Source organism: Epinephelus lanceolatus, chromosome 5 (assembly GCF_041903045.1).
Source record: "Epinephelus lanceolatus isolate andai-2023 chromosome 5, ASM4190304v1, whole genome shotgun sequence".
Lineage (NCBI taxonomy): Eukaryota > Metazoa > Chordata > Actinopteri > Perciformes > Serranidae > Epinephelus > Epinephelus lanceolatus.
Window position 1 is genome coordinate 20922313 of NC_135738.1, and position 12264 is coordinate 20934576.

Below are 12264 nucleotides of genomic sequence, written 5' to 3' on the forward strand. Positions count from 1 at the left end.
AGGTCTCATTGAAATCCACAGATCTTTTTAGTTCCCCATGCCTGCCAGAGCAGCCCAGAGCAGCCTAGGTTTATTAGTTCAGCTAAAGCAATTGTCTCTTGGATGGAAACACTTCCTCGACAAGACCTTTCCTTTACTTTATTATTTTGTAAAATTGCCCTCATTCATTTTGTCAGTGGCAGGTGAATTAACCTGCCAGGAATAATCTGAGATTGTGTTAGCCCCCACCCTCTCCTGTCTAGTTTAATAATACCATTGTCCCCTGATAAAACTAAAGCCAGGGTAATTTAAACATGAAACATAACTCGCCCATTTTGTAATGTAATTGAGCTATTTGTAATAGCTTTGTTAGACTCTTGAGATTGATACTCCGCCAGGATTTATAGTTAAGTCAGTATGTTTAAGTGAAGATAAAATCCATTTTCTGATCTACATCAGTTCTGCACAAAGAGAAACTCTTCAGAAGTTGTTATTTCTGTGGTTGATGACGATTACTAAGTCTTGTCCAGCTCCCGCGGAGAAGTCCTGCCTGCTGACAGCATGGGGCTGCTTTTAGGGCTTCCCCATCATGTACTCGTTTAAATTTGTCTGCGCCAGCCTCAGATTTATGAAAATGTTTTTGAATTAAATATTCATTATTTTAATTATGAAATATAAAAAGACTATTAATAATCTAAGTTTTTTTTTTTATAATCACAGCTGAAAAGTTTTATTCCAAAATGAAAAAGCCACTGTTTTCAAATACTTGCAGAGACATTGCATTGTACAAAATCATTGTCATGAAAGTTACAGGTATTACTTTACTCCCTCCTCTCAGAGAGGCATATTTTATAGAACAACAACAGTTTTTTAAACACAAAGAATTTCAGCTCCAAATTGGATAATTATTGTTTCAGTTGTAGTAATATGTAAGTAGTAGATGTGCAGCAGTAACAGCAGTGGTGGTGTAACAAAAGGGGCAATAATGCCATGAATAAAATTAAATATAATCACCCTCAGTCTTTCTTCATGTACATGAATGATATAAAATGTATACTTTTTTATGCCAACAATTGGTGCTTATTGTCACTCTTGACTAGTCTGATCATTTTATTGATTAACTGCATGAAATTACAAAAAAGAAAAAAAGAAAAATACACTGTCATGGTTTGACAGAGTTCAAGGTGATGTCAGACAAAACAAATTATTTAAAAAAATGTTTAGGTAGTAGACATGGAAATCACAAGAAAACTCCAAGGCACTCTATTTTTAAAAAAAAATAAATGCCTATATTTTTTTTGTTTGTTTTTGAGGGTTTTTTTAAGTCTAACATGACCATGTCATGATAATAAAGGCATTTTAATTGTCTGATAAAAAAAGAGAGTGGCTTAGAGTTATTTTTGTTGAAACAAATTGTTTGTTTTGCCCAACCAACACTTTAAAACCCAATTATTTAAGTTATCATTATATAAAATAGAGAAATTAGCAAAACTTCACATGTTCTATTACATCATTAGCACAATTAGTTGTAGCAACAGTTGTTTCAGCTCTGGTGTTTTAATGTATCACATGTACAAAGGCACTTCATGTAACCACTCCTTACTCAGTTTTTTATGTACTTTTTACTGCCCCAATTTAAAAGACAGTGTCATTTTCCTCCAGGTGTCAGGATGACTGTCCTGTGGGCACCTTTGGTCCACAGTGTAACCAGAAGTGTGAGTGTCAGAATGGAGCCAAGTGTCACCATATCAATGGAGCCTGTCTGTGTGAAACAGGGTTTAAAGGCCCTAATTGCCAAGAGAGATTCTGTCCCCCAGGCCTCTACGGCCTCATCTGTGACAAGTACTGCCCCTGTAATACCACCAACACTGTGAGGTAAGTGAGACATAAGTGCGAGGCTGCACACAGTTTCACTTTGACCGAGCCCTGAAGCGGAGCCCCCTCATAGCTCCTTATGAATTAAGACTCCTCCAACTCCAATTTTGCTTCATCTAAGCTCTAAGCCAGCACTCATTCTGAAGTCTGGACACCTCTTAGCCATGTCATCCAGTTAGCTTTTAATCGCGACCTTTGCTTCATTCATAATTTCTCAGCAGCATTCATAGTTAATGCAATGTTAATGCTCTGATTCCGGCTGGAGTTGGGCACCGACCGTAGAAGTCATTACAGACTGAAGGAGAAAAGGGACACCTCATCTATCTGAAACAAGCACGTAGACACATGGATGGATGAATTGCTGTTGGCGCAGACTTCACACTTTGACCCTGCTCACGAATGAAGTGTTGATGCTCTCCGAGCTGAAACTTTGCCTCACTCTTCCTGCTGTTGTCCCATCTTTCTTTCTCATTATGTTGTAGCTGCCACCCGCTTTCTGGTGAATGCACCTGCTCTGCGGGATGGACAGGGCTTTACTGTAATGAGACCTGCCCTCCTGGATTCTACGGAGAGGGATGCATGCTGCCTTGTAGCTGCACCAACGGAGCCGACTGCCAACCTGTCACAGGCACCTGTATATGTGCCCCTGGGTTCATGGTGAGTATCACATTCCCTTGCTGCTATTTATTTATACTTAGGTCAGTGGCTGCTGTCATGGGGATGTTTTAGTGTTATTTTCAATATTGTATGTTTGTTGTTATTAATTTCATTTGGATTGACTTTCACTTGGAAGATCTAAATCTTCTTCTGGACACAAACTAACAAAGAGCCAATATTCACTGATGGAAGGAGTTAGGAAAAGAGGAAGAAAAGGAAAATTGGAAAAAACAAAAAAGGAGACACATTAAACCCCCCAAAAAATTCCAGTGTATTATTTCCATGGCCCAGGAAGTTAATCAATATTTGAGCCAGAAACCAGAGAAGTAAGTGTCAAATTTGTGATGTCATACGGTATAAAGCCTGGAGCTGCTCTATAGACAGTCTGGAGACTGATTTTGTGGACACATAGAATGTCTGTTTTCTTTTTTATACCCACACGAGCTTCATTCTTTTGTTGTGTTCTCAGTTCTGAAACAGAAAACGTTCCCATATACTCAGATCATTTCCCTGGGTGCTCTCAGCATCATCTGTAACATCTTTCCAAATGTATTGTCTATGGAGCAGCTCCAGACTTCACACTTTGCGTTAAGCACTTGAGCGTTTGGAGTCATTCATGTTCATTTCAATTTTTGGACTTCTTTGAGACTATAGGAAGTACATATATGAATTCTGAAAATAGCAATAGTTCCCTTTTAATATGACACTGTGTTTAAAGTCATTTAACATGTTGCCACTTTGCTCTCTATTTTAATTTAATCACTGCAGTAATTACGGAGCGACAACTTGTAATTATGTTGTTGGTTACATTAATTTTTCATAAACCTGCCATAGGTTAATTGTCATTGTAACCTTGCTCCTTGTAATTTTTGTTACACTTGTGAAAATCTGTAGTTTCATTAAATAATAATGATAATAGGAGGTCTGTGTAAGGGTGTCCGTATTGTATCTCTAATATAGCTCTTTATTTGTGAAGGTTGTTGCCGTGATTTATATTTCATGTTATTTGTGACCGTAGTAAAATGTTTTGCGTCATTGCGGTCGTAATGTTCTGGAAGTGGTCCCGGTGTTGCTTTAGAAGCTTTCTGTACACAGGCAGGCAGTAGCAAGGTGAGACATTTTATTATTGCCTTATTATGGATGTGCTCTACTGCAGCACCAGAAATTCCTTGCTAAATGATTCATTCTCCGGTGCAGCTCTTTGCAGACATTAATAATCAGTCGTGTGTATTTTACAAATACGGTTGAGACGCTTTAAGTTGTGGCATCACAGAGACAAGTAGACAGCAACCTTGGATCTCTATACCGAGACCAAATGGGAGAAAACTGAATCTTTGACCTATATACGTTTCCGTTTTAGTAGTTTTTGTGCAGCCATATTGTCCCCTTTTTACAACTGTCAAATTAGTTGGCTAACTTCAATCAGTTTTCCCGTTGTATTTCTTGTCCTGCAATCTGAAGTTACAGAGCAACAGAGACCGAGAGGGTACATTTCTGCCAACATTACATTTCAGTGGAAATTGCCTGTGTCTTACAGTGGGCCACTGTGGTGAATTGAGCTACCGAGCGGGGCCGCAGACTGTGTCTTAATTTGCTCCACCTGTTCTCTTTGGCGGCTGCTGGGAAGGGCTGCCAGATCCATTAAACAGACCTAGAGGGCAGGAGCTGGATAGAAAAGGAGGCAGTCAGATGGGAACAGACACACCTCATATGGAGGATTGGTGTGTTTGTGTGTGTGTATGTGTGTGTGTTTCAGGGGGAGGAGAGGGAGAGAGGGTTAGTACACGTGGTAGTTTTCTGACCAGAAAAAAAGGAAAAAGCTGCTGCTGTGCAAACAACACAGACGTTTTGTTAGAAAGTTCGAGCTGTGATCGTGGCTCTTACCTGTAAAGCGTGTAACTTTTTGTCACATGCATGCCACATGATCATTATCATGCAGTGGGGCTTTTTAAAAATGTGATTGATGACGGCGTGGAGGCTGTGATTGCTGGTGAAGTCACTTCCCCAGGGGACAGCTGATAGGACTAAGCCTCCCCGCTGCATCTTTGTTCTGGAGTCCCAATGGGGGGCAAACCAAGCAAAGTGTTGGAGCAGACTGAGCTCCTGCACGCTTGATTTAGCTCTAGTAATTGGACATGCTCTTTTTGACTGGGACAAAGTGATTACATGTTACCTATTCAGGCATTGTCCCTTGCAATCTGCAGCATGTACTCACAGTAACATTTCTTCCTTAAATACTTCCAGTGTGACTACAGTTTGCGCAGATTCTGTTGATATGGTTGTATCTGAAATATGAATGCATTAGGAATGGATTCCAGTCTGCCTTTGTAGGTGGTGAAAACAAATCATTTTCCTATCTCTCAGGGCTTTCTATCCTCATCAAAAGGTTCAGAGGTTCATTTTCTGTCTTGCTGCATGAATTTTAAACTGCAGTCACTCATCCAGTAGTTAGATGGACTGCTAAGGAGTGAGACTGATTGGTAATTAGTGGTGCCATTTGCATCTAGTCTCAATGGGTACCAGGCTGATCAATGTTGTGTCAGCGAGAGGCTTTCTGGAAAAAGTGCTCTCCAATTACATTAAGATACTAATAGGTATGAATTTAGTGCCTTGGCCAAGGACGACCTGGCCGCCTCTCAGCAGCCTCCGTTGGCTGTGTAGTTATGTAAGGTCCTGCTGCTCTCGTGCGATGGACTGACAGCCCGTGTATTAATAATGATTCTCCACATACAGACTTCTATCCTTCGCGGCTCAGAAGGAATATGAATCAGTCAACTAATGAGAGAGCTGCCTTTCCCCTCTTGAGAGCAGACCAACTACTGGTCTCAGCACCATGTGGGTGAAACCAAGTAGAATCCGACGCAGCCAAGGATGCAGCAAAATCCATGTGGTCATTTGTGGCTGCGTGACGTTTTATCCATGAGTCCAGTCACCAGTAAATTGCCTATGCTCTAAAGACAGGCTGAACCCCTCCCACTCCTCCAGCCCCCACTGGCTGGTCGAACTTCTCCCCTCACTTAACAACTGTAACCGAACTGCTATTGTTAGCAGTCTTGAAGCTGTCATTTTCGGCAGAACAAAGGTTATTGCAACCGATTGATAAAAATTTCATTCACAGACAGAGGCTTTTATGTGGTGTACAGGGAGGAGAGATGTTTTAAGATGTGTGTTCTGCCCCTGGCGTCCACTGGCACATCTCCTCCTGCCTCCTGTTTAAACTGAGTTCAAAATGATAATGAGAGCAGTGAGCAGCCAGCAGTCCCTCAGTGCTCTGGTGAGCGAAGCAAGAGCCACTCAGGACTCCTCTGGGCCACTAATTGGAACTCTAAATCATTGTGTCACCTGTCACTCAAGGCAGGGTGTGCAAAGGAGGGTGTGGGAATCCATAGACTGGCTGTGATCTCCATCTTAGGGAGGGACGAGACTAGTGGAGGTGGGCTGTGCTCGGCCTTCAAAGCAGAGAAATTCTAATGACAGCGGGCTGCAGAGGACAGAGAAGGAGTACTGCATGTCCTTTACCAGATAGTTCACTCTAATGCAGTGGTAAGGGACTTAAAGGCTGTGCCAGCATGGCTGCCGATCTCCCGTTGGTGTGCTTATTAAAAGTAGATTGAGAGTTGGCTGCAGTCTTTGGGATCCTGCCGTTCCCCCATCCACCAAATTCACCGTTGAGCTTATTTGTTGGGTTTATGCTTCCTTTCAGTTTGGTTTCATCATATTGTCGTTCTTCGTACTGCGAATTCCCACTGCTGGCCTGAAGCAGGTGTAGACGGCCATGTGCTTCCTCAGATACACATGGTGTTACCAGCTGCTCTGGCACGGGGTGGTTTACAGTGTTCTCCTCAGATCCTAACCCCTTTTGTGCAGGCGCCTCCAACAAACCAGTAGAAGTCACTAATTAGGGGACAAGGCCATAATCCTCAAACACTGTCTGTTGTGTCCTTCAGGATGTAGGGACAAAATGGAGATTTGAACCCTGGTCGTGATCACTGTGTCGCTTCACCCTGGAATTTAATCTCTTGATTGTCGGATTTACTTGTGTCTGCAATATCTTTAGCCTTGTTTCCACTGAGTGGTACGGTACGGCTCAGTTCAGTACGCTTTTTTTTCTATTTCCACTGTGAAAAGTTGTGGATGGTACCGTAACATCACCCTTCTGTTGGGTGAACACTGCCATCTGTTGATTGGGCAATAGTTGACGGTTAATCTCGTTCAAGGCCAAGTTGTGGCTGGTTTCAAGGCTTGAGTAACTACTGTTACTAAAGGTGGAAATACTAAGCACACCTAGGGTCTAGGTACCATGTCTGAAGGGTTACCTTTGGTTCCAAAGGTACCATACCGAAAGTGCTTGGTGGAAATGTGGCTTTTGCCACAGTGTACTGTTTCACAGATCTATATGTCTTCCAACAGGCATTTCATGAAGGAAGAACCACAACTTGACTTTATTTAGGACAGAAATGGTTGTTTACATAAGCTAGGCTTGGGCGGTATCAAGGTATTACGGTATACCAGAGAATTTAGAAATCCTGATGGTATGATTTTCTGTTCCGTCAAAAATACATATGCTCCTTTTTCTAAAAGGATATGCCCACACATGAATGAAATTAACATATATTCACCCCTTGTTCACTTCCATCAGTACGAGCAAAGGGGTGAATAAATCATTCGCCTCTGGTGGCAAATCAAATTTGCATCTTTGCATCACATGGAGTTTAACTTTGGTGAACCTTGACTGGCGAAGACATCCTCAACCAATAGCAAAGGAGTTTGTGTGAAGGAGACACTGATTGCTGCCATGTTTAACCAGCTGATATTCTATGATATTGGCCATGAAAAATACAAATTGTCCCACATAAGCAATGCTGCCTGGCTGGCAGTGAGAGACAGGAAATATGAATGGCATAAAACATAAGTAAATGGGCAATGCACCTATTACATCATTTTGCGGTATTTAGCAAGCTAGCTAACATTAGCTAGAAAGCTAACTTTCCATTCGCGCCACACCCAGCACTGCCCACATTATAACCTCGACAGGTGATGGTTGGTTGCCTTCATTCGGTCATGTATGACTGCACTCTTAAACTAATATGGAGATGCCGTATTGAGGCTATGCACAGCACACGCCACCAGAGGTCAGCCTCTACTCGTGGAAAAGGCAACTGAGCTTAGAAAGATCGCGACTGCGAGAGGTGGGGACAACGTTACAGGCCTAGTGAAAAAAAGAAATATGGCTCTGCTCCTATTTAGGAGTATTGCCACAAACAATGTCATATTGAGATGAATACTTCAACTACAAAAGCAGGGTATTATCTGCATGATTTTATGTAAGACATCATCTATTCAGCCCACTGATGTATTGATGTGTTGATTGTCCGCCGCGGCAACAAGTGTCCTTTGGGTCCTTCAGCAAGAAAGGCACTTATTCCCTATCTGTTCTTTATTCTATGTGCCATTAGTATTTAAACTCAGCAAGACTTGTCTGAGAAGGCTAATTGCATATTAGAAGAACAGCATTGTAGGCTAGACAATGGCATACGTGCTACAATGACTTCTATTTTCAGTATCTCAGCTTTCAAGTTTTTTATTTTTTTAACACAAGTACCATCATACACCGTGAAATGTCAGGAAAGTATGAAAGTATTAAAATTAGATTCCGCCCAAGCCTATCATGAACTAAAGCTAGTTGGACAGGAGGGCAGATTTGGATGTAGCTTGGTTTAAGATGGGAGGAGTTTGGATTCTCTGGCTTTGGAGTCCTGCCAATATTTCCACTGATAAAAGTGTAGACCCCACATAAGAGCAACCTAAAGGGAGAGAAAGAGATGGAGAGAGAGAGATGGGATGGAGCGTGGCTGCAGAAAGCCAAGCGTGGCTGGGAGTAGGTGCTGTCAGAATATATAGAGTGCATAATTGGAAGCTAGGAGGGGATAGCTTTGGGGGGTCCTTCCTCTTGAACTTCAGTTAAGATCATAAATCCATTCAGTTTCACAGCTGCTTTGCTCCGCACTCTGTACAACAGACACAGTATGACTGGTCTAAATAAACAGTTCAGTAAGCTGTGAAGAGAGTGCAGTGAACCCTCCCTGTCTTTCTGTCCGCATCTATTCAGACTATATTTTTCCTATTTTTGGTCTGCCAGAGTCAGCATTTATTGCCAGGCTGATTCTTTGCCTCATGACTTATTGCATTGCTTCTTCCTCAGGGTGAGGACTGTGCTACAGTGTGTCCTCCTGGTCTATATGGACCAAGCTGCATGTCCACCTGCTCCTGCCATAATCACGCTTCCTGCTCTCCAGTCGACGGCTCTTGCATCTGCAGGGAAGGTACAGTATAACTGACTCATGGTAAAATGTTTAGAGCAACTCCTGAGCTTTGAGATATAGTATGCTGGCTGCACTCTGTAGTGTATACTGCACACACACAAAATGTACTTCTGCTCTTAGTCCTTTTACATTATGTGCTTAAGAATGTAAGACTTAAAACATAAAGTAGGTTGTTTTGTATGCACACTGTATTACACACAACTGCCAGATGAACCCTTTCTTTAATTTAATCTCCACTTGCTATGTTCAGCTTTGTTTTTAATGATGATATGAGTTATGGCTGCACAATATATGCTTTTTTAATATTGCACATTGATTATAGTAACAATGTATTGAATTACATTCAGTCTGTAGGTGCTATTTTTGCTGATATGTGCCATGCTGTTAACTCTCCGGCCAATCAGACTGAGCCCATGCAGTTAGGCTTTGTTTGATTGGTCAGAATCTGTACGCGTGAGAGTTAGATTTAGTCGACTAGTGCTGCTGTGTACTACTCTGCATGGTTGGAGGAGAAAAGTGTGATAAAATGAGTGCAGATGAAATGCCAGAGAGGAACTTGAAGAACTGCCTAAATGAAAAATTACTCATCACCTGTCTGGTAATATTTTGGATACAGAAAAGATGTCGTGGCACAAGCACGGTCAAGAAATGACTACACTTAAATATCTGTTTATTATTGTTTATTTATTGCAAGTATTTTAGTTGTCGCGATATTCAACAACATTTAAGCAATATCACACGAGAGGGAGTGATGTACTGTGATATCGTCACGGCTGTGATTCGGTCGTGCCTACGACCGAATCACAGCCGTGACGATATCACAGTACAACATCACGACCTCGAGTGTGATATTGCTTTTATACAACAGTTCAGCAGTTAAATAAACAAGGCTGATTAAGAAATGTTGAAAAATGAGGACAAAATAGATAATTTAAGCATTTTATTTGTCTTCCGCCGACAAAAATAGTTCCCTCAGGACTCCGCTGTCACCATTGATGTTTTCATTAATTGTGCAGCCGGTGAAATAAGTCTCTGGTGACTGCATGGTGGACTGTCGCTTCACAGGCACAGCCGACTCTGCCTTCTGATCTGACAGTATGTTGCTTTTCTCCAAGTCATTGAGCTCCGCTGATGAAACACTGACAAACCTGGATGTGTGCTCAGATGGATTCAGCTTCTCCTCTCCCTCATCTTCCTCTGATGACCATTCATAGTTCAATTCAAAACTTATTTTAGGAAATAAATCCATATTTTTGGCTGTTTGACAGTGGATGAATTAATTAGCCTACAACGCAACTGCTGACCTAACTGACACAAACCGTCAGTTTTGATTTGATTGTTGATTGCAATCAGCTGTGAGGCGGAGTGATAAATACACAGTGAAATAACCGTGATGTTGAACTCCAATATCATCACGGTTTTACTGTCTCTCGACCAATCAGATTGCATGGCCGGAACTAACTGTTGTATAATATTGCATATCACATGTTTTCCTCATATCATGCAGCCCTAAAATGAATGAATGAAATTTGCTGCCAATTCATTTGGGACACATTAAGTCATTACACAGGAAAACTGGGGGGCACAAGAAAAATCATCACATCCCAAAGTCAGTGGGATTCATCCTCCAGGGAAATATGAATATCTGCTTATTTCATTTTAATCCATCCAGTAGTTGTTGAGATAATTTAGTCTTGACCAAAGTGGTGGACTGATTCTGGCTGTGGCTGTGCTGGCTGTGGCGCAGGAGGTAGAGCGGGTTGTCCACTAATTGGAAGACCAGTGGTTCCTCCAATCCGCATGTCGAAGTATCCTTTAGCAAGATACTGAACCCTAAATTGCACATGATGGCTGTTCCATCTGTGTGTGAATGTGTTAAACTGAGTAGCAAGGTCACCAGTGTGTGAATGTGTGTGTGAATGGGTGAATATGACGCGTAGTGCAAAAAGCGCTTTAAGTGGTCAGAAGACTAGAAAGGGGCTATACCATTACCACTTCCTGACCAACTGACCAAGAGACAGACATTGCCATCCCTAGAGCCATCCATAGCAACAAATACAGTTCTGCTCTACAGAATAAATTTTTTCTTTCATATCCCTTGAATGATATCCCTTAAAGGTGGAGTCAGCAATTCTGGATAAGGATCGTTAATATTTCAACTGAACAACCAAACAAATATAACCCTCACGTCAGTGCTCCTTCAGAGGCTCTGTTTTATCATCCCTCTCCCCTCTCTCTTGCTCCCACTGCCTTTTTGTTACTCGTATATACTAGCTGTGGACAGCTGCGTACTTGTACCAGCCGTGCGCACACACATGCAGTTCCATTAATACTTGAGGGTCCCTGTCAGTCTGGTATTCCACACATGCGTATTTCCCGATTCACACTTTCCAGTTAGTGGCAGTAATGCATGAGAGCGTTGTTTGGCAAACACCATGAAAATCACGAGGGAGTAGCATGTGCATTAGGCAAGAAAATGGTGACCTCACAACAGCAAGAGCAGCTCCTGTGTTTGCTTTTTGTGGCTGAACAATGAAAAAAAAAAATATGTGCAACCACTTAATAAGAAAAGGACCAGGGACGCAGAATACAGTCCATTGTTGATGGAGATGAGAAGCATAGATGTGCATCAGTGATCTGGAGCATGCCACACTGTCACAGAATTTGCGTTGCACATGGACACTCACGTAGGGGGCTGCATGGGCAGATGATGACATTTATGTTACGCAGACCCTTGCAGGCACACAGGCGTGGAAAGTATGAATTCGGCTTTATACATCCATGGCCTTTCCCCTGTCCTGTGGATGAGCATGAACACTCCCTTTTGCTGATTGGCTGGAACAGTATTGTGTGGCTTGGTCCAGTCCACTTTGTTTGTTCCCTATTTACAGAGCAAGGGCTGTGCGTGAACACCAGTTGTTTTTTTTTTTTTTCAGCGCACACACAGAGCAGACAGCTGGCTCACACCGTGAGGAGATAGTCACTGAATTTGACAAAAAGTATATTGGACTAGAATTGCTGACTGCAGCTTTAAATCGATCCCTCAGATTTATCTTGAGGGTTCAAAGCCCTGGTTGGGAGCCTCTGTTCTATACCATGATTTGTGTAAAATTATAACTGTAACACAATGTAGTTGTATCCACATACTCAGTTTACATAAATGTGACCAGTTCAATGTTCCTCTGCTCTCTCTAACCCCAGGCTGGCAGGGTGTGGACTGCTCCATCCTCTGTTCCAGTGGTTCATGGGGTCTGGGCTGTAATCAAACATGCTTATGTGGCAATGGAGCTGCATGTGACCCTATAGATGGCACCTGTACATGCTCACCTGGGTGGAGGGGAGAGCACTGTGACGAATCCTGCCCTGTAAGTCTGTCTTTTAACTGAAGCACAAACTTGGAGTGTCACAATGTGCCCATGTGTGGAGTTAC

General features: G+C 42.2%; 1 protein-coding gene across 6 annotated transcripts in view; it reads left to right on the forward strand.

The window, feature by feature from the left end:
• megf11 (multiple EGF-like-domains 11) overlaps positions 1–12264 on the forward strand; it is a 93019-nt gene that overhangs the window by 62841 nt on the left and 17914 nt on the right. For all 6 annotated transcript variants that reach the window (XM_033634124.2, XM_033634125.2, XM_033634122.2 and 3 more), the window contains 4 exons: positions 1642–1854; positions 2337–2511; positions 8714–8834; positions 12036–12199. In XM_033634124.2, coding sequence (XP_033490015.1) covers positions 1642–1854; positions 2337–2511; positions 8714–8834; positions 12036–12199 — 673 coding nt within the window. The remainder of the gene's footprint in view (positions 1–1641; positions 1855–2336; positions 2512–8713; positions 8835–12035; positions 12200–12264) is intronic.